Genomic DNA, 23,775 nt, shown 5'->3' with positions numbered 1-23,775 from the left:
TGACATTTCATAGAAAATGTGTTTCACTGCAAAAAAAAAAAGATGGGTATTATGTGTGTGTTAAAAACGCCTATAGAAAAGTCATATTTTTTAACCGATATTCGACAAAATATAGCAATACAATTTAAAAAAAAAAAAATGTTTTTCAATTGATGTTTTATCCATTTCCCTAAATATAAAATCTTGAACATTGAAGATTTTGCATATAAACTGTACATTTTGACCATTATTGTGACCATATGCATGAATTGAGTATTTGAATGTTACAGCAAAAAAATCCAAGATGACAACACCCCTATTATTCCTCCTAGGGTTCCTTCTAACAAAAAAATAAGGTGGTCAAACTTTACCCAGAAGCGTGAGCAGAGTTATCAATCTTAGGGTTTGCCCCTAACTATATTATATACTATGACTATATTGCAGGCTGTCCCGGCCCGTCCTCACTCAGCACCGGTACTGTCTGGTTCTTTTAATTATCAGAAATGTTACGACATTAACGAGGGAACATTTTGATACAAACAGATATCAGTCATTAAGGTTTAATCAATTCATTTGTAAAACAAGACCTTGCCACCTGATTTGTCCAAATGTGTCTGTAATTGTACAGAAATAGAGGCTGAAGTTCCTTATTTAGAGTCTTTAAATTATGTCTCTGGACCTTTTCAGGGGCGAAAATCCCGTTTCATAGTTGGGGGGACAATAAACAGTAAGATTTTAGAGAATAAATCCAGGGGGGGACAAGGAATAAACGTTTTAGCCTTCCTTTAATACATCATTTTGACATTTCCATCTCTATCTCAAACAGGCAGAAGAGCTTTCTTAGAGTAATACAAAACAATGGTATTAGGTGGAAGGTGAAATAATACACACATCTGACATAATACACTGATACAAAAACCCACAATCTGTACAAGAATATCTGTCTTATTTCTAGTTAAAATGTCTCATTTTTGGTTAAAAAAAATCTCATTACACTTAAAACAAGACTCATCACTGGAAAAAAACAACAATTTTCACCTTTTCAATTTTCAAGTAGATTTTCACTTAAAATAAGTAGAAAAATCTGCCAGTGGAACAAGATTGTTTTGCTTATAAGATAAATCTTGTTCCACTGGCAGATTTTTCTACTTATTTCAAGTGAAAATTTACTTGAAACAGGTGAAAATTGTCAAATAAGTTATTTTTCTGGTGATGAGTCTTGTTTTAAGTGTAATGAGATTTTACTGTTTATTATTATTTTCGGTTTCGGCCACAAATTTTCATTTTGGTGCATCACTACTAAATACTACTGCATTGTTCCAAAATTATTAATTCTGTCTCAAATGATTCTAGGGGGGGACAGCTTTACTAATGGGGGGGACTTGTCCCCCCTGTCCCCCCCGGGATTTTCGCCCCTGGACCTTTTGATTGTTTTGTTTTTAATAATTTTCTGAAATACAAGAAACAAAGTATGAAGAGAAAACGATGGACTTGTGAGACTTTTCTATGACGGGATCCAGAGCGCGAGCAGGACGGAGGCTAGCGAGGACAGACGGAGGACGTTGTCCTTAGCGGCTCCGGAGCAGTAGAAGGTGATGAAGCCCGGCCCGGGGTCGGGGTCGGACACCTGGCTGCTGATCCAGGACTGGTACGCCGACACCCGGGTGTAGACTCCCGGGAAGTCGGGATAACCGCAGCCCTGGGCAAAGCTGGCCACGCCGGCCTGGACCCACCGGGAGCCGTTCAGGGTCACCAGCGGGCCGCCCAAGTCCTTCTGCACACAGGAGACACGTGGGTCACGTGGAGGGTCGCCACAATAGAATATGGTGTAAAGGTTAACTTATTTCAATAATTCAACTAGAATATGGTGTTAAAGTTAATTTATTTCAATAATTCAACTAGAATATGGTGTAAAAGTTAATTTATTTCAATAATTCAACTAGAATATGGTGTAAAGGTTAATTTATTTCAATAATTCAACTAGAATATTCAATAATTCAACTAGAATATGGTGTAAAAGTTAACTTATTTCAATAATTCAACTAGAATATGGTGTTAAAGTTAATTTATTTCAATAATTCAACTAGAATATGGTGTAAAAGTTAATTTATTTCAATAATTCAACTAGAATATGGTGAAAAAGTTAATTTATTTCAATAATTCAACTAGAATATGGTGTAAAAGTTAATCTATTTCAATAATTCAACTAGAATATGGTGTAAAAGTTAACTTATTTCAATAATTCAACTAGAATATGGTGTAAAAGTTAACTTATTTCAATAATTCAACTAGAATATGGTGTAAAAGTTAACTTATTTCAATAATTCAACTAGAATAAGGTGTAAAAGTTAACTTATTTCAATAATTCAACTAGAATATGGTGTAAAAGTTAATTTATTTCAATAATTCAACTAGAATATTCAATAATTCAACTAGAATATGGTGTAAAAGTTAATTTATTTCAATAATTCAACTAGAATATGGTGTAAAAGTTAACTTATTTCAATATTTCAACTAGAATATGGTGTAAAAGTTAATTTATTTCAATAATTCAACTAGAATATGGTGTAAAGGTTAATTTATTTCAATAATTCAACTAGAATATGCTGTAAAAGTTAATTTATTTCAATAATTCAACTAGAATTTGGTGTAAAAGTTAACTTATTTCAATAATTCAACTAGAATATGGTGTAAAAGTTAACTTATTTCAATATTTCAACTAGAATATGGTGTAAAAGTTAACTTATTTCAATATTTCAACTAGAATATGGTTTAAAAGTTAACTTAGCCACGGTGGGGAAGGTGGCTCAGTTGGTAGAGCGTTCTCCCATGAACCTGAAGGTCAGTGGTTCAAACCCTAGTTCCTCCTGTGTCCACCAAAGTGTCCTTGGGCAAGACACTGAATCCCCCGGTTGCTCCTGGTTGTCAGGCCAGCGCCGTTGTCTATGGCAGCTCCGCCGACGACCGGTGTGTGAATGTGTACGTGTGTGGGTGAATGTCTACAGTGTAAAGCGCTTTGGGGCTGTAGGAATACAGCTGGAAAGCGCTATATAAGTGTAAGCCATTTACCATTTATTTCAATAATTCAACTAGAATATGGTGTAAAAGTTAATTTATTTCAATAATTCAGCAAGAATATGGTGTAAAAGTTCATTTATTTCAATAATTCAGCAAGAATATGGTGTAAAAGTTAATTTATTTCAATAATTCAGCAAGAATATGGTGTAAAAGTTAATTTATTTCAATAATTCAGCAAGAATATGGTGTAAAAGTTCATTTATTTCAATAATTCAGCAAGAATATGGTGTAAAAGTTCATTTATTTCAATAATTCAACTAGAATATGGTGTAAAAGTTCATTTATTTCAATAATTCAACTAGAATATGGTGTAAAAGTTAACTTATTTCAATAATTCAACTAGAATAAGGTGTAAAAGTTAACTTATTTCAATAATTCAACTAGAATATGGTGTAAAAGTTAATTTATTTCAATAATTCAACTAGAATATTCAATAATTCAACTAGAATATGGTGTAAAAGTTAATTTATTTCAATAATTCAACTAGAATATGGTGTAAAAGTTAACTTATTTCAATATTTCAACTAGAATATGGTGTAAAAGTTAATTTATTTCAATAATTCAACTAGAATTTGGTGTAAAAGTTAACTTATTTCAATAATTCAACTAGAATATGGTGTAAAAGTTAACTTATTTCAATATTTCAACTAGAATATGGTGTAAAAGTTAACTTATTTCAATATTTCAACTAGAATATGGTTTAAAAGTTAACTTAGCCACGGTGGGGAAGGTGGCTCAGTTGGTAGAGCGTTCTCCCATGAACCTGAAGGTCAGTGGTTCAAACCCTAGTTCCTCCTGTGTCCACCAAAGTGTCCTTGGGCAAGACACTGAATCCCCCGGTTGCTCCTGGTTGTCAGGCCAGCGCCGTTGTCTATGGCAGCTCCGCCGACGACCGGTGTGTGAATGTGTACGTGTGTGGGTGAATGTCTACAGTGTAAAGCGCTTTGGGGCTGTAGGAATACAGCTGGAAAGCGCTATATAAGTGTAAGCCATTTACCATTTATTTCAATAATTCAACTAGAATATGGTGTAAAAGTTAATTTATTTCAATAATTCAGCAAGAATATGGTGTAAAAGTTCATTTATTTCAATAATTCAGCAAGAATATGGTGTAAAAGTTAATTTATTTCAATAATTCAACTTAAAAGGTGAAACTAATATATTACCTAGTCTTATTACATGCAGAGCAAGATATGTTAAACCTTTATTTGTTATAATTTTGATGATGGAATTGTTCATTGATTTCATAAAATATTCTCTAATTTATAAGGCTTGAAATATTTCACTCTGAATGTAGTGGGGAAATAATATATTTGTTTCACCTTTAGTTAAATTTACTACGATCAATAAATAAGAGCATAATATATGTCCGTATTGGTTCAATACGGAACGCAACTTTTAATTCCCAATCCCCAACCCCGACCTGGAGGTGAAGCCCGAGTGCTCCCCGCTGTCTGGCACACACACACACACACACACACATATATATATATATATATATATATATATATATATATATATATATATATATATATATATATATATATATATATGTATGTATAGGGTCGCCACCTTTCAGAAATAGAAATAAGGGACGTCCCGATTTCAGCAGCGCAGGAGCCAAAAAAAAGGGACATCCCCAAATCTTCTAAAATTCTTAGAAATGTATTAATTTCATATGAAAAAAACAAAATGCTTTGATTTAAAGTTTAAAGTGCTTTAATAGCATTGAACTTGCATGACTGTACAGTAGGAATGGGTGATATTTTACCGTTCACGATAAACCGTCAAAAAAATTGCCCACGGTAAGAATTTGTATCTCACGATAAAAATGATAAATTCCTGTTGATGATGTTTTTGTGTAAAACTGATTTATGATTCTGTGTTAAATCCACGCACAACGTACGGGAAGGAAGGAAGGAAGGAAGGAAGGAAGGAAGGAAGGAAGGAAGGAAGGAAGGAAGGAAGGAAGGAAGGAAGGAAGGAAGGAAGGAAGGAAGGAAGGAAGGAAGGAAGGAAGGAAGGAAGGAAGGAAGGAAAGGAAGGAAGGAAGGGAGGGAGGGAGGGAGGAAGGAAGGAGAGAGCAGAAGAAAACAAGGAAAGGAGGAAGGAAGGGAGAAAAGAAGGAAGGAAGGAAATGAGCCAGAAAGAAAGAAAGAAAGAAAGAAAGAAAGATAAATTCCCGTTGATGACGTTTTTGTGTAACAACATGACGGATCTGAGAGTGAGATAGATTTATAGTTACAAAGGTGGAGTTGAATTGGTATTTTTTTATCGTCATTTTTATTGTTATCGGGATAAATGCCAGAAATTATCGTGATACATTTTTTAGTCCATACCGCCCATCCTTACTGTACAGACAGACAACCATACTAGCAACTGAACTAGCCTTTGCTCCTACGGTAAATATAAATATAACCTACAGGTGAAGGTCAAAAAATTGGAATATGGTGTAAAAGTTAATTTATTTCAATAATTCAACTTAAAAGGTGAAACTAATATATTACATAGTCTCATTACATGCAAAGCAAGATATTGTAAGCCTTTATTTGTTATAATTTTGATGATTGAATTGTATATTGATTTTCTAAAATATTCTAATTTTTTGAGATTTTTTATTTGGGGTTTTTCATAAACTGTGAGCCATAATCATCAAAATGATAACAAATAAGGGCTTGAAATATCTCACTTTGCATGTAGTGGGAAATCATTTATTTGTTTCACCTTTTAGTTGAATTTACTGGAACAAATGTTTTGCAATATATTCAAATTTTCCAACCTTCACCTGTAGATTATGACATCAATAAATAACAGAGAGCGAACCAACATATGTTGCCGTCTTTAATAATCCTGTCCTTTAATTTGTTCATTATTGTTAGTTTGTTGTTCATGTGTGACACACGTGCATCATGGGACAATTGTGAAATACAGAATCAACTGCGTTCCGTATTGGTTCAATACGGAACACAACTTTTAATTCCCAATTATGTAACAATTCCGTATTTCAATGGACGGGTGGCGACCCTAGTTACGTGTGACCCCGCGAGGGTCGGGGACGAGTCCGGACCACTGAAGAACTGACCTCACAGAATCCCTGCCCCCTCACATCCGGACCGGCACAGATCATGCTGGTGGTGATGAAGCCGTAGGCGGCGTCGCACTGAATGTGGGACACGATGGGAACTTTGACCTCCTGCAGCCGCTGAGGTGAAGGAAGAAACGCTGAGGAAGAAGAAGCAGAAGATGAACGTCAGTGAGGTGTTCCTCCTAACTAAGGTTGCTTTCACACCTGTCCCGTTTGCAGCAGTTGTTCCGGAACAGGGAGCGTTTCCAATCCGTGTATCATTCGTTCTTTCCATTTTCAATTGCCAATCAAAAACCAAAACATGAAAAAGTGACTGGTTATTTTGTTTTTCGTTTTTTATTATAACACAAAAAACGGAAAAACGTCTGGTTTTTCATATTTCAATTTTAGGCACAGATCAAAAATACGAAATCGAAAAACGGGCCACAGGACTGAATTTGATTTTAATATTTAATTTGTCGGGTTACGTCACCCGGAAATGGCTCTGTACGCGGCAGGTTCCACAGCGGTTTGACGTTTGAGTCCGACAGAAGTTTTATGGCGTTTAATGACAAAACTCAGCCACAACGGCCTTCCGACATGCTTAATGGGTTTTAAACGTGTACACTGCAAACGTGATCGGGGTGATCAGTGTTCAGTACAAAGCGTACATAAATCAGCCTTTTAAAAGGCTGATTTATGGTTCCGCACGCAGCTCCCTGTCCATCTCCCACCAGCAGCTGCCACTTTATTGAAGTTCTTGTATTGAAATGACTGTTTCCTACAGCGCTTTACACTTTTTTTTCAACTTTCAACCGGCTTTCAACGCGACCGACAGGAAGAAAATAGAAGCAGGAGGTGCGACAAAAGTCCAGCTCAAAACGGCGCCGCGTCGCTCGCAACCAGTATAGACAGTGCAATAAAAAATAAAGCAATGGAACTGTTTTTGACGCTGACTCGCGTCGCATGCAGTGTGGACATTTGCAATATACTGTGGACATCTGAATAAAAACCTCATAAATAGATTAAAGCGCTCTCCAGCTCTGCGTCTGATATAGGCTACGTCTTTTTCTCCTCAGATCATGCCGAGCACAGAATCTTCTGACGATCATTTCTGAGCATTGCAGGAGACTCATCTGCTGCAACGTGCAGGAAATGTGTTTGTGCGTCAAACCGCTGTGGAACAAGTCCTTAATCAATCTTTAAAAAATAATCCTTAATGTGTTGTTCCAGCGCCGCTATGGTTGCCATGGTTACCCGATCTGCCGCGTACAGAGCCATTTCCGGCGTAAAAACGACAAATTAAATATTAAAATCAAATTCAGTCCTGTGTCCCGTTTTTCGATTTCGTATTTTTGATCTGTGCCTAAAATTGAAATCTGAAAAACCAGACGTTTTTCCGTTTTTTGTGTTATAATAAAAAACAAAAAACAAAATAACCAGTCACTTTTTCATTTTTTCGTTTTTGATTGGCAATTGAAAATGGAAAGAACGAATGATACACGGGTCCGTGTATCTTTTGGTCATTGGATTTTTCCATCATGAGTGGGAATCAAAAAACAAAAAACGATTGGTTTATTTGATTTTCCTTTTAAAACAAAAAACAAATATTGAATTACACTGCATTTTTTCTTTTTCTGTGTTAATATAATTTAACAAAGATTCAAAATAGGCCTACGCTTTTATTTTCGTTTTCTATTTCATATAAGAAAAATGAAGTCAACAGGAACGAAAAAACGAACCAAAAACAACCGTTTATTCATATTCGTGCACCGGAAGCTGGCATTTACAACCGAGTGAACTTAGTTCTGGATATTTGACAGGCATTCCTGTGACAATTCTCTCCAGGGGAAGTTTGATTTTAATATTTTATTGGTCGGGTTTACGTGACTCGGAAATGGCTCTGTATGCGGCAGTTCGGGTAACCATGGTTACCATGGCGGCGCTGGAACAACAGATCGAGGATTATTTTTTAAAGATTGAATAAGGACTTGTTCCACAGCGGTTTGACGCACGAACACATTTCCTGCACGTTGCAGCAGATGTGTCTCCTGCAATGCTCAGAAATGATCGTCAGAAGATTCTGTGCTCGGCATGATCTGAGGAGAAAAAGACGCAGAGCTGGAGAGCGCTTTGATTCATCATGGCCGAATGACCGGCTATCTGTGTTCACTGGGGGTGCATGCTGGAGAAGGTCGGGTTGGAAGAATTAATTTAGTCCCACGCGTGAGGTATCCACGTGATTACCATTATATGTATAAATTGCACTGCAGCACAAACTTTACCTGACGCCGGAATTCATGGTATGGCTGATGGAGCTCTCTCAGGGTTCTTCCAACCCGACCTTCTCCAGCATGCACCCCCAGTGAACACAGATAGCCGGTATTGCGACTTTCCTGTACTTTTAGAGCCGCTTGAGAGTTTATTGTTAGGTCCTGTATATTTGCATGACGCGCTGCTGACAGAGAAGTAGGCTACGCTGAGTCCGACAGAAGTTTTATGGCGTTTAATGACAAAACTCAGCCACAACGGCCTTCCGACATGCTTAATGGGTTTTAAACGTGTACACTGCAAACGTGATCGGGGTGATCAGTGATCAGTACAAAGCGGTCAACAAAAATTAGGCTACGGCTCCCTAACAGCCTGTCCTAACTGCACGCGAGCGTCCGACTGTCGCGCCGCACTGCGTGGCATCGGACCCGCTCTGAACCCGTTATCGGCCCCACGTTCTACCGCGTTCTTTTGATTGACAGCGGAGACTCGCCTTTTATTCACCCGCCCGTGCGCTCCTGAAAGAAACTCCTAAAATAACTCCTAAAAGAGTAAAGGGACAAGTAAAAGATGGGTGATTACTTGTAATCTCCCTACGTTTGTACTTTCTAAACAGAAAACAAGCTTATTATTCGGTGGAATAAGTGGGGAAAAAACCGAACAATTAGCCTAATAACGGCGTGTGGTGACGCAATCAAACAGCGAACAGCTGGAGTGACCAGCGTGTTCGTGGTGTTAAATGCAGCAAAAACATGTCAGCATGTCAGATCATTACTGGGATGTGGGGGAAAAGCAGAGGACATGAGAAATCCGGCAGGATCCGGGACAAATTAAGCCCTAATAAGATTAAGATAAGATTCTTATTATATCTTATTATTTTATCAGAATCTTCCAGCCTGGCGATCTCCAGCAGCTGCCACTTTATTGAGGTTATTGTATTGAAATGACTGTTTCCTACAGCGTTTTCAACTTTTTTTTCAACTTTCAACCGGCTTTCAACGCGACCGACGGGAAGAAAATAGAATCAGGGCGTGCGACAAAAGTCCAGCTCAAAACGACGCTGCGTCGCTCGCAACCAGTGTACACAGTGCAATAAAAAATAAAGCAATGGAACTGTTTTTGACGCTGACTCTCGCTCGCGTCGCATGCAGTGTGTATATTTGCAATATACTGTGGACATCTGAATAAAAACCTCATAAATAGATTGAATCAAAACGCTCTCCAGCTCTGCGTCTTTTTCTCCTCAGATCATGCCGAGCACAGAATCTTCTGACGCTCATTTCTGAGCATTGCAGGAGACACATCTGCTGCAACGTGCAGGAAATGTCATTGTGCGTCAAACCGCTGTGGAACAAGTCCTTAATCAATCTTTAAAAAATAATCCTCGATCTGTTGTTCCAGCGCCGCCATGGTAACCATGGTTACCCGAACTGCCGCATACAGAGCCATTTCCGAGTCACGTAAACCCGACCAATAAAATATTAAAATCAAACTTCCCCTGGAGAGAATTGTCACAGGAATGCCTGTCAAATATCCAGAACTAAGTTCACTCGGTTAAATGCCAGCTTCCGGTGCACGAATATGAATAAACTGTTGTTTTTGGTTCGTTTTTTCGTTCCTGTTGACTAGTAATTTCATTTTTCTTATATGAAATAGAAAACGAAAATAAAAGCGTATTTTGAATCTTTGTTAAATTATATTAAGACAGAAAAAGAAAAAATGCAGTGTAATTCAATATTTGTTTTTTGTTTTAAAAGGAAAGCCAAATAAACCAATCGTTTTTTGTTTTTTGATTCCACTCATGATGGAAAAATCCAATGACCAAAAGATACACGGACCTACACGGATTCGTTTCCCCCTAAAGATCGGTTCGTTTGGTACATGTGAACACAGCAATCGCGCTCGGATGCGGGACAAAACAAGCGAGCCGAGGTCTCCTAGGCAGGGCCGCCGCAAGGGGTGTGCGAACCGTGCGACCGCACGGGGCCTCGCGCTATGGGCCGTTTTTGTTTTTTTTTGTTGTTTTTTTTTCAAAAAATTTTTTTTTTCGTTTTTTTTTTTTTTTTTCGTTTTTTCCCTTATAAATATCAACAGTCACGTTCCATTACAGACCTAAATGTGTACTAGTCTGTGCATATCAATAAATATATGTGCAGTGATGCGCGTGTCTGTTGTTCAATACAACTGATCAGACCAAGCGCAGACACAAGCTGCTCTGATCCAGACGGTGGAGTTGGAACAAACTGTCACACAATGTCGAGAGAACGATATAAATTCAGGAAATTTCCATCAGGGGATGAAAAAAGAAAAAAACTAAAGAAAATGGAAGAGTTTAATGCCTCTCTGAAAGCCTCGTTAGATAAATTTGTTACAAAAATCACCGATCCGACCGGGTCTCAAGCAGCCGCGGTGCCCTGCGTCGAGGCAAGAGATGATGATGAGGCAGGGGAAGGTATCCAGTATTTTGCTAATTGGAGAGTTAAAATTGCGCATATAGGACACCCAATCCGACCCGAAAAACCCCAAAATTTTGCGCGCGTGAGCGTAGCGAGCGTGCGAGGGCCCCCCCCGGCCATTTCGCACAGGGCCTCGCAAATCTCCCAGTCGGCTCTGCTCCTAGGACAGGTGGTCTCGGCTCGCTTCCATTCCAGACCTGGGGCCTCATTTATAAAAGAGTGTGTAGGATTCACGCTAAAAGTGCACGGAAACCCAAAAGCCGAAAATGGCGGGCGCAAAAAAAAAATCCAGATTTATAAAACCGTGTGCACACACACTTGCACGCAATGTTCGCTTTATAAATCACAGTCCAGCTGGAAGGTTGCGCAGGTGAATTCGCCTCATATCCCGCCCTCTACACGCCCACTTTTTGCCATAAATGGGCAATGCAAAGTAGTTCATGACTGTATTTTCATATAAATGAGCTGCTGAGCATGTGCAGCGGCTTCTGCAGTCTGTTTCTGCTGCGCGTCAGGATGAATGAACGTGTCGAGCCACCGTGCCACTAAATTTCACGGAGACTGAGATGGAGATGTTGTGAATGAGGTGGAGGACAGGAAAACCACATTATTTGGTGGTCACAGTAAAAGTAGAAAAAGTATATAGATAGTATAAAATAAAGCGAGAGAGTGGCAGCACGCCGTTGCTTCGCTAAACGCCGCGAGTGCCCCGGACAGATTGTGCAGAAAAAAAAGAAGTGGTGTGATTTGAAGGTGGAGGCCAAGAGGTACGGAGCCCCTAAAGGGACACAGATTTATATATATATATATATATATATATATATATATATATATATATATATATATATATATATATATATATATATATATATATATATATATATATATATATATATATATATATATATATATATATATATATATATAATGAGTTTTACGCGCGCGAAACCTTTAAGGCTGATTTATGGTTCCGCGTTACACCAACACAGAACCTAAGGCGTAAGTGCGTGTCGATTTAACACGGAACCATAATTTAGGTTTACGCGCACGCATAAAGATTTCACATGTGGAAACATTGGTACGCATGCCTTTTATAGTTTTTATTGTTTTTATTTATTTTAATGCCATTTTTATTTGTTAGCTTGATGTGTATTTATATTATCATGTATTTTTTGTGTTTGTTGTATTGTATGTTTTCCTTTACCCTCTTTCCCTGCTGACCATGGTCGATAATAAAGATGATTGATAAATTAAATTAAATATATTTTAATAAAAAAAATCAGAGTCCCTTTAGGGGCTCCGTAGAGTGGCCGGCACTTATTTGTTCTGTCCTCAGTCACTCTACGGTTGGAAGTGGAGGGTGACGAGGAGGTTCCCGGCGTGTCCTGCAGCAGCACTAGAGTCCCGACTGACGCTGAGCTTCAAACACAGAGGGACACGATCAGCGCTATTATATTATAAATCTGATATGTGATGAAATTAAGAGTATGACATGAATCTGGCTTCATTTCACCACCTCACCGCCTGCATCGCCAGTTCCCCATGTCTTCAGACTGTTCCTACGGGAGGGTCAGGGTTGGCGTAGGGATACGCACATTTTTCGGTTAGTTTTCTCTTTTTAAATCCCAAACTTTGCGTAGAAGGTGGCTTGCGCATCTTTCAAGCCCTGTTTTGTGCGCAAGCAAGCTTTATAGATGAGGCCCCTGGAGCGCTTTGTTTGCAGTGAGAACATAATCCACACAGCAACCGACACAACTCACTCATAACTGTGGTTTGATGCTCCATAGTTGTTGTTTTTCCCGAGGTACGGAAGAGGAAACTCCCTCCGCGTTCATTTCTGACCAATCAGAGAACATTTGGTTCGCGCATGGCATTTGTTATCAGCTTTAACCGCTACAGACGGTTGCCTTGTGAACCCAAACGAAAAATGAAACAACTGCATCGATTTAGCCCCTGAATCGGAACAAAACAAACGGGCCACAGGTCTGAAAGCAGCCTAAGACCGAGGGAGCCGGGTGTGGTCGGGAGACCGGAGGTCTGTCCTCACCGCCGGTCTGGATGTCCCCCCAGCCGGTGATCCAGGTGCTCAGTCCGTCCGGGAAGAAGCTCCGGTCCGCCGCCAGACACACGGGCCTGATGTGGTCGCTGAGCTGCACCGGCGAGGACAGCCGCAGCAGCGCCACGTCGTTCTCCTTGGTCTTCTCGTCGAAGTTCGGATGTTTGATGACCAGGGACGCCGAGCGGGACACCTCGTGAGGGTTCGGACCTTCCTGTGTGTCGCGGCCGAGGAAAACGGTCACGTCTGAGGCGCTGGAGAGAAAATACGCCGCCTGTGACGGCTGTTCTCAAGGCTCCGGCCCCCCAAACCTGATGTTTTCAGTCCTGAACTCACCTGGGGAAACAGCGGGCGGCGCTCAGGACCCAGCGGGTGCTGATGAGGGAACCTCCGCAGAGACGACCCCCTGTGTGCACACTGACCTGCCAGGGCCACGACCCCGCAGCAGCATCCTGGCCCCCGATAATCCTGGATTCACTCGCTACTTTCAGCGGAGCGGTGCCGCAAACTGCAGGACAATGTTTTCAATTAGTTAAAACCAACTCATTACAAACACGGTGAAACTGATGTGCACAGAAGAAAAACAGAAAAAAAAAACTCACCATCCAGCTGCGCTTCGTTTCCTTTGGGAGAAACAGCAAATAAAATGAGTTTAGGGCCAATTTTGAGTGATTCAGTGGGAATAAGAATGTTAACGATTGTCCTGTTGCTGTCAAGACCAAAAGCTTCAGAGCAAACGCAGGAACCCTCCTAGGTGGAGTATAATCCTCTAGTTAGGTGTCTACGTTGGGTCTAACCCACTAGTTAGGGGTCTAGGTGGAGTATAACCCTCTAGATAGGGTTCTAGGTGGAGTATAACCCTCTAGTTAGAGGTCTATATTGGGTCTAACCCTCTAGTTAGGGGTCTGAGTGGAGTATAACCCTCTAGTTAGGGGTCTAAGTGGAGTCTAACCCTCTAGTTAGGGGTCTAACCCTCTAGTTAGGGGTCTACGTTGGGTCTAACCCTAAGTTAGTGGTCTAGGTGGGGTTAACCCTCTAGTTAGGGTTCTAGGTGGAGTATAACCCTCTAGTTAGGCGTCTACGTTGGGTATAACCCTCTAGTTTGGGGTCTAGGTGGAGTCTAACCCTCTAGTTAGGTGTCTAGGTGGAGTTTAACCCTCTAGTTAGGTGTCTAGGTGGAGTATAACCCTCTAGTTAGGTGTCTAGGTGGAGTATAACCCTCTAGTTAGGTGTCTAGGTGGAGTTTAACCCTCTAGTTAGGTGTCTAGGTGGAGTATAACCCTCTAGTTAGGTGTCTAGGTGGAGTATAACCCTCTAGTTAGGTGTCTAGGTGGAGTTTAACCCTCTAGTTAGGGTTCTAGGTGGGGGTTAACCCTCTAGTTAGGGTTCTAGGTGGGGGTTAACCCTCTAGTTAGGGTTCTAGGTGGGGTTTAACCCTCTAGTTAGGGTTCTAGGTGGGGGTTAACCCTCTAGTTAGGGTTCTAGGTGGGGTTTAACCCTCTAGTTAGGGTTCTAGGTGGGGGTTAACCCTCTAGTTAGGGGTCTGAGTGGAGTATAACCCTCTAGTTAGGGGTCTAGGTGGGGTCTAACCCTCTAGTTAGGGGTCTAGGTGGAGTATAACCCTCTAGTTAGGTGTCTAGGTGGAGTTTAACCCTCTAGTTAGGTGTCTAGGTGGAGTATAACCCTCTAGTTAGGTGTCTAGGTGGAGTATAACCCTCTAGTTAGGTGTCTAGGTGGAGTATAACCCTCTAGTTAGGTGTCTAGGTGGAGTTTAACCCTCTAGTTAGGGTTCTAGGTGGGGGTTAACCCTCTAGTTAGGGTTCTAGGTGGGGGTTAACCCTCTAGTTAGGGTTCTAGGTGGGGTTTAACCCTCTAGTTAGGGTTCTAGGTGGGGGTTAACCCTCTAGTTAGGGTTCTAGGTGGGGTTTAACCCTCTAGTTAGGGTTCTAGGTGGGGGTTAACCCTCTAGTTAGGGGTCTGAGTGGAGTATAACCCTCTAGTTAGGGGTCTAGGTGGGGTCTAACCCTCTAGTTAGGGGTCTAGGTGGAGTATAACCCTCTAGTTAGGGGTCTAGGTGGAGTATAACCCTCTAGTTAGGGTTCTAGGTGGAGTATAACCCTCTAGTTAGGGGTCTAGGTGGGGTCCAACCCTCTAGTTAGGTGTCTAGGTCGAGTCTAACCCTCTAGGTGTCTAGGTGGAGTATAACCCTCTAGTTAGGGGTCTAGGTGGGGTCTTACCCTCTAGTTAGGTGTCTAGGTCGAGTCTAACCCTCTAGGTGTCTAGGTGGAGTATAACCCTCTAGTTAGGGGTCTAGGTGGGGTCTTACCCTCTAGTTAGGGTTCTAGGTGGAGTATAACCCTCTAGTTAGGGGTCTAGGTCGAGTCTAACCCTCTAGTTAGGGTTCTAGGTGGAGTATAACCCTCTAGTTAGGGGTCTAGGTCGAGTCTAACCCTCTAGTTAGGGTTCTAGGTGGAGTATAACCCTCTAGTTAGGGTTCTAGGTGGAGTATAACCCTCTAGTTAGGGGTCTAGGTGGGGTCTTACCCTCTAGTTAGGTGTCTAGGTCGAGTCTAACCCTCTAGTTAGGGTTCTAGGTGGAGTATAACCCTCTAGTTAGGCGTCTACGTTGGGTCTTACCCTCTAGTTAGTGGTCTAGGTGGAGTATAACCCTCTAGTTAGGTGTGTAGGTGGGTTCTAACCCTCTTAAACCCCTCTAAGTTAGGGGTATAGCTGCAACCTGGACACTAAACTGTTAACTCTGAGTTTCCACACGAGTTTTGTGTAATATTGTTCATTAGTGTTACCTCCAGCGCCACAAGTGGGATCACAAGCTGCTGTTGCAGATTAACAAACGAAACTCCCAAATACATCCAAGGCGATCTGTGCAGATTTCAACATTTCTTCTCTTTCTGTCACATCTCCAACTTTTCAGCTGTCAATCTGTTTCTTCTGCAGCAGTAAAATTTAAATAACGTTTTATTCGTTTGTATTCTTTGGTCAAAATCCCACACAAGCGCAGAACAACAACATTTACAGCTCCGTTCAGAGCAGCTGCTTTGAGGAGGCGGAGTCGGTCGTCTGGATGCAGGTACGTAAAGCTGAAATAAGGTTTTTCCAGACTTATGTGCTAGTTCTGCAACTATTTGGAAAGTAGAAGTACTCTGGATCTGCTGTTCTCCACTCAGTCTGGTTTATTTTACTGATAATTTTGTATTTTTGTATTTATTTATTTAGCACAATTTAAAAAAAAATAGTGCAAGGAGGGAACGAAGCCCAGAGGGCTTGTACAGAGTTCCACCCCCGTCATCTACTGTAAACAGAAGATTAAATGTACAAACATAGGAAAACTCTAATTATAGACATGAAAAGAAAACAAGGATACATAATAGAGAATACATTGAAGAATTAGGAAATTAGATGTTTTTTTAGCAATTTTTTGAAGGATATAAATGACAATGTGACCTCAGAGACATATCTAAATTGTTCCAGAGTTTAGGACCTCTAAATGAAATATTAAACTGATGAAAAGATGGTCGACAGAAGGGTAAATGTAGATTGACACTGTGTCTAGTTGAGTATGAATGCAAGTCAGATGAAAAACTAAAGAAATTATGAAAGGTGTCCGGAAGATCTTGCTTATTGTTGATAAACTTGTGCACAAATAAACATGAGTGAAAAACATTGAGTTTATGAATGGGTAATATAGAGTATTTTTTGAACAGAGGTGCGGATGGATTATGTCTATTGGATCTAGAGATTGATCTCAGGAATCTCTTCTGGATTATCAGTAGTTTGTTAAGGAAGGATGGATAAGTTGCAGACCAGACAATATTACAGTAATTCATATACGGAAACAGAAAACCGTGGGTCCCGTCTGCAGCGTAGAGAGTAATTCATATACGGAAACAGAAAACCGTGGGTCCCGTCTGCAGCGTAGAGAGAGACTCACCTGTGAAGGTCAGCACCCACAGCAGGACGAACGGCCCGACCCTCATGGTGCTGGATCTGAACTGTTTTCAGAGTAATGAGCTGCAGCAGCGCGAGGGAGTGACCGACCTCCGCCCTCCAACCCTCCTGTCCGACTCCATGTCCTATCTAAGGTTAGTCTCCAATAGCAGGTTCATTACGGATCTGGTACAGTTATAAACAGTACTGAAGTTGTAAAAATAAATCAGGGGGGAAGGTGGATTTTATCATATGGGACAGATCATTTGTGCTGATTACAAATAATATAATATATTACAAATAATAGCAGTGACCAAAACAGCTGCAGAAATACTGCAGGAATGACATAGCAGCAGTTAAATGCAGCCTTCTGTAAGCTTTAAATATCCACTGGGCTTACATCAAATACATCAAAACACAACAATAAAAAACACTTTTCTGAACTTATCAATATGACTCTGTCCTTCACAGGATAAGTAACATGGATCACTGCAAAAATTCACAATCTTAACAAGAATATTTGTCTTATTTCTAGTTAAAATGTCTCATTTTAGTAAAAAAAAATCTCATTACATTTAAAACAAGACTCATCACTGGAAAAAACAACAATTTTCACCTTTTTCAAGTAGATTTTCACTTGAAATAAGTAGAAAAATCTGCCAGTGGAACAAGATTTTTTTGCTTGTAATGAGAAGATAAATCTTGTCCCATTGGCAGATTTTTCTACTTATTTCAAGTGAAAATTTACTTGAAACAGGTGAAAATTGTCAAATAAGTTATTTTTCTGGTGTTATTTTTCTGGTGATGAATCTAAATGTTGAAATAGCAGTAAAACCACATTTTAGTTAGTTAGTGATTTATTCTGAACATGCAAATGATATATAACGTAAATATGAACAAGTAAAACAGAAATAATAATACAAAATGGCCGATCAAGACAATTTTACAAAACAAAACAAAATAAAACAAAAAAAACAGCATAAAACAAAAAACAGCACAGTAATTTCACTTGCATGTCCGAAAAGGGGTGGGAAGAAGTATAACTTATTTAATCCCGCCCCTTCTCCATAAAATATTAACAATATTTATTTATGTCCTTCTTATTTTTACATTACTCTTTTCTTAATTATATATAAATATATACACACACACACACACACACACGCACACACATACACACACACATACATTCATTGATGAAATGACATAAGGGATGGAAAGGAGGGATGGCAGTTTTACAGGGGGATGATTTGGACCATTTTTATTTCAGGGGGGGATGATTTGGACCGTTTTTATTTCAGGGGGGATGTCATCCCCCTCATCCCCCTCAACTCCAGTACTGATTATATAACAAGGTTTATTTTCTTTAAGAAACAAAAAGTCTCTTGGATCACTAAAGTGTATAAGAAGAACTGAACAACCCTGTGATGTCGTCCCTGAGCTGAACCAGCAGCCTGGAAGCTGCTGTTCAGTTTTAAAGAGAATAGGTTGTGTTATGTTTACTCTACTAACAGACTAGCACTCCTATGCATGACATCACATGTTGTTCCAGTTCTTCTTCCACAGTCTGTGAGATAAACAGAAGAGTTTTTTTATCTCCAAACATTCTGCTAGAAACAGGTTGAGAGTGTTGTTAGATCAAATAGAAAACACCCAAACGCTCAGCTGTGTTGGATATACAAACACGGATTCTTAAATGTGCATTCATCGTGACTGTAAATTTATGAAATCTTGACTGATGACGGACATAAAAATATCCCTAAATTTAGGAGATTTGCCACAGGTTTTTAAAGTTGCAATAATTAAACCTTTACTTAAAAAAACCCTCTCTTGACCATTTGTATAGAAATGATCTGTTTGAAGTGTTTCAGTCAGAGTTCAGAATGAATCATAGCACAGAGACAGCACTGGTTCTACTGGACCTCAGATGAGGGACTAGTGTCCATACTGGTTCTACTGGACCTCATACTGGTTCTACTGGACCAGATAAGGGATTAGTGTCCATACTGGTTCTACTGGACCTCATACTGGTTCTACTGGATCTCATACTGGTTCTACTGGACCTCATACTGGTTCTACTGGACCTCATACTGGTTCTACTGGACCCCATACTGGTTCTACTGGACCTCATACTGGTTCTACTGGACCTCATACTGGTTCTACTGGACCTCATACTGGTTCTACTGGACCTCATACTGGTTCTACTGGACCTCATACTGGTTCTACTGGACCTCATACTGGTTCTACTGGACCTCATACTGGTTCTACTGGACCTCATACTGGTTCTACTGGACCTCAGTGCTGCTTCGGGTTCTGTAGATCAGCATTTTACTGCACAGGTTAGAGCATGTTGTTGGGATTAAAGGGACAGCTCTACGTTGGTTTAAATCATATCTATCTGACAGGTTCCAGTTTGTTCAGGACTGTCTCAGAAAATTAGAATATTGTGATTTTCTGTAATGCAATTACAAAAACAAAAATGTCATACATTCTGGATTCATTACAAATCAACTGAAATATTACAAGCCTTTTATTATTTTAATATTGCTGATCATGGCTTACAGCTTAAAAAAACTCAAATATCCTATCTCAAAAAATTTGAATATTCTGGGAATCTTAATCTTAAACTGTAAACCATGATCAGCAATATTAAAATAATAAAAGGCTTGCAATATTTCAGTTGATTTGTAATGAATCCAGAATGTATGACATTTTTGTTTTTTTAATTGCATTACAGAAAATAAAGAACTTGATCACAATATTCTAATTTTCTGAGACTGTCCTGTATACAAGGTTTCTCCAGAACAGTCAAGGGTCTGTTATGGTGTTCCGCAGGGTTCAGTGCTAGGGTCAATCTTGTTCAGTTTATACATGCAGCCGTTGGGAAGTATAATCCAGAATCACGGCATACAATTTCATTGCTATGCTGATGATACGCAGCTCTACTTGTCTATGAAGCCGGATGAAACAGAACCGTTAGCTAAACTTCAGGCATGTCTTAGGGACATCAAGGACTGGATGTTCACTAAGTTTTGCTTATAAATTCTGATAAAACAGAGGTTATTTTTGGTCCCAAACACCTCAGGAACTGATTAGATGGTGTTGCGACGGCTTCCAGTGCAACTGTTGGGGTTATTTTCAATCAGGATTTGTTATTTAAACAGCATATGATGCTGAAAAACTAATTCCGGTGTTTGTATCTTCTAGACTAGATTACTGTAACGTGTTATTAGCAGGATGTCCAAGTAATTCTCTGAATATCCTCCAGCTCAGGGGTCGGCAACCCGCGGCTCTAGAGCCGCATGCAGCTCTTTAGCGCCGTCCTAGTGGCTCCTGGAGCTTTTAAAAAAATGTTTGACCTTTTTTTTTTCCTTTTTTTCTTCTTTTTCTTTCCTTTTTTTGTATTTTTTTTCCTTTTTCTTTTTTCTTCTTTATTTTCCTTTTTTCTCTTTTTTTCCTTTTTAATCTCAACATTTAGACTTTTTTCTCGAAATTCCGACTTTTTTCTCGACATTTCGACTTTTGTCTCAAGATTGTACTTCAACATTAATCTTGAAATTTAGACTTTTCTTTTCGAAATTTAGACTTTTTTCTCGACATTTAGACTTTTTTCTCAAAATATCAACTTTTTGCTCGACATTTCGATTTTGTTCTCGACATTTCGACTTTTTGCATGAAATTTAGACTTTTTTCTCGAAGTGCATAAAAAAAAAACATCTTCCCCCAGTTATAACTAATATAGAAACATGCAGCATGTGTTTCTTCATTCTAATTCTGATACAAGACTTTTCATTTTTTGCAGCTCCAGACATGTTTGTTTTTGGTCCAATATGGCTCTAAAACATTTTGGGTTGCAGACCGCTGTTCCAGCTGATCCAAAATGCAGCAGCGCCATTTAAATAAAATTGAATGAATAGAATAGTGGTCAGAAGAGGAACTGCAGGTTTTAACCGGGATGTTTAACTTTTGTCTCTCGGTTTGGACTAAAATGTTTTATAGTTTTATATGAGAATCCTCCTTTGAGTGAAACTCTTGGTCTTCAGTAGATCAATAAATCATCTTTACTGGCGTTTCTCTCCAAACACGGGGTAACTATTTATTTAAGTTGTATAAAACTCTGGGGCAGAGGCAGAAACGTCTCCATCAAACTGGAAACAGGAGGTTAAAGTTTGAAGCTCAATGAAGTAAACTGCTTTTTTTAATCAGTTCATTCATGTGGAGATTAGGAATGGGTGATATTTTACCGTTCACGATTTACCGTCAAAAAAATTCCCCACGGTAAGAATTTTTCATCTTGCAGTAAAAATGATAAATTCCCGTTGATGACTTTTTTGTGTAAAACTGATTTATGGTTCTTTGTTAAATCCACGCACAACGTACGTGAAGGAAGGAAGGAAGAAAGAAAGAAAGAAAGAAAGAAAGAAAGAAAGAAAGAAAGAAAGAAAGAAAGAAAGAAAGAAAGAAAGAAAGAAAGAAAGAAAGAAAGAAAGAAAGAAAGAAAGAAAGAAAGAAAGAAAGAAAGAAAGAAAGAAAGAAAGAAAGAAAGAAAGAAAAGAAAGAAAGAAAGAAAGAAAGAAAGAAAGAAAGAAAGAAAGAAAGAAAGAAAGAATAAATTCCCATTGATGACGTTTAGTAGTATTTAGTATCTTTTAGAGCAGTGTTTTAGCTCCAAAGACTGAATGTGGTGATAGATTTATAGTTAAAAAGATGGAGTTGAATTGGTATTTTTTTTATTGTAATTTTTATCGTTATCGGGATAAATGCCAGAAATGATCGTGATACATTTTTTAGTCCATACCGCCCATCCCTAGTGGAGATGACTCTTTTATGAATAAATAAATTAAATCCACCTCCAGTCTGGAAGCGAGCGCGAAGCCACGACACGCCAGCAGCCGCCACAGAGGTCATAGGTCAGTTTATTAAACATATAAATACAAATCTCAACAGAAGAAATGAACAAAGTACTTGAGAGAAACCTGCAAAGAGCCTTTGGGAGGATCTGAGACGAGGTGACGAGCTGGAAAAGAAAAGCTCTCTCAGACAGTCTGTAAACCGAGGACGTGTCGCAGACACAGAGAGGAGTTCCACGGGGAAGCGTCTCCATGGCAACGGCGGGGCGGCCGCCGTCCACCCGGCGCTCCGAAGGGGCCGCTCAAAGACGTGAAACAGTCTGCAGGTCTGCAGGTCTGCAGGTCCACGTCTGCAGGTCAGGAAGCGCTGAGGACAGACGGCGCCTTAAAGGGCCGGCGCGGATTTTCACACCGGACAACCCACTTCACCGCTCAGATATAAATCAATAACCTTTGACCGGGCGGTCGTGTGGCGCCGCAGACGTGACGTCGGAGGAAAGAGTTCATATTTTGTGGTCTAAAATTAGTTTTTGGCTGGTATAAATATTTGGAGACCTCAAATCAGTCTGAACCTACGGTGGCCGAGACTTTGCTGAAAATAAAAGTAACGCTGCAAACAGAAACAAACGGCGCTGCAAATAAAATAAACGCTTAGCAAATAAAATAAACGCGGCAAACAAATAGAAATGCCGCTGCATATAAAAGAAACGCTGCAAATATAAAGAAACCCCACTGCAAATAAAATAAAAAACGACGCAAATAAAAAAGCCACAATGGAAATGAATTACCCGGGACTGTTTTTGCCGATGCACCGGTGTTTTTATGTGAGAGGTGTTGTTGTTTTTGTTGTTTTTATCATTAATAATAATGCCAAAATAATCTAAAGCGTGGGTAACAATAGTTATTTGTATGAAGGTGAAGTTTAAGCTGTGTGTGATGTTCAGGGACTTCTCCTCTCACGTAAAAACACCGGTGCATCAGCAAAAACAGTCCCCGGTAATTCACTTCCGTTGTGGCTTTTTTATTTGCGTCGTTTTATTTTCAGCGGCGTTTCTTTTTATTTGCAGCGTTTCTTTAATTTGCAGCAATGGCGGGTCTCGGCCACCGTCTGAACCAGTTCAGAGTGTTTCTAAACTGCTTTGTCTTCAGACGTCGGCCGGTGCGAGGAGTCGTTGGTTCCCCGGCCGACGCCGAGTGTCCTGCTCTCTTTCCTCCGGGCACAGCGGCGGCGCCGCATGTAAAGCACCACATTTACAAGCTGCACCGACTTTACCGAACGTCGGGACAAAAAAATGACCCAAATAAAGATGTTAAAAGGGTTTCAAGTCGGCGATGATTTCAGAGTCTGTAGAATGATTTACTAAAAGACTTCAGGAGAACTGCTCCTGGACAGAGTTGCATAGTTTCTACGTCACTAACTGTTATTTTAACTGATTTATGGTTAAAAAAAAAAAGATCACAGAAATGTAGAACAGGATGTTTCACTTTAAATAAAAAAGGTGCTCCGAGACAGAAACAGGAAACCTGGTGAAAGGTCCGGCTGGCTCGCCAACACCGCGCCGCCCGCGCTGCGCGGGCGGCGCGGGTCGTTCTCCGTCCAGATGTGTCAGAGTCTGAGTCGGCGGCTCGCCATGAGTTCGTCCGAGTTTCTCTTTATTTTTATGGCTGTAAAAGTGAAACTCTGCGTCCGTGACCTCGTCCACGCAGCTCCGTCTGCTGGTTATTGATCACTTCCTGTCTCACTACCAAGTTCCTAGAAAACGGATAAAAACGAGGGGCGGGTCACGCGGCTCCTCTCCTCGGTAAGTGCTCTGTTGGGTCCGGGTTTCTGGCGCCGGGGCGAGGAAACGCCCCCGTGCCCCCACCGGCCCTGCCCTCGGACAGTTCTCGGGCTCGGAGCCGTCAGAGTCGACCCGACGACCCGACGAGCTGCTCGTCCTCCACGTGGAAAACCGGAGGAGTTCAGCAGCGTCTGTGTGTTTTCCACGTGACCCCCCCATCCCGCCCCAAACACCCCCCCACCCAGGAACCATTACCTCCCCTGGACCCCGGACCCCCCGTCCTCCGCCCTCCGCTC

General features: G+C 40.4%; 1 protein-coding gene across 1 annotated transcript; it reads right to left on the bottom strand.

Moving 5' to 3' along the window:
* Positions 1 to 1,483: 1,483 nt before the first annotated feature.
* LOC133422550 (tryptase-like) lies at positions 1,484 to 16,898 on the bottom strand. Its single transcript, XM_061712571.1, has 6 exons — positions 16,853 to 16,898; positions 13,507 to 13,527; positions 13,327 to 13,412; positions 12,896 to 13,187; positions 6,140 to 6,279; positions 1,484 to 1,753 (listed from the first exon to the last, which is right to left on the bottom strand). The coding sequence occupies exons 1-6, from the start codon at positions 16,896 to 16,898 to the stop codon at positions 1,484 to 1,486; spliced, it is 855 nt and encodes a 284-aa protein (XP_061568555.1).
* Positions 16,899 to 23,775: the final 6,877 nt, after the last annotated feature.

This window comes from Cololabis saira, chromosome 21 (genome assembly GCF_033807715.1).
Source record: "Cololabis saira isolate AMF1-May2022 chromosome 21, fColSai1.1, whole genome shotgun sequence".
In the NCBI taxonomy this organism is placed as follows: domain Eukaryota; kingdom Metazoa; phylum Chordata; class Actinopteri; order Beloniformes; family Belonidae; genus Cololabis; species Cololabis saira.
This window is presented reverse-complemented; position numbering and strand designations above follow the sequence as displayed.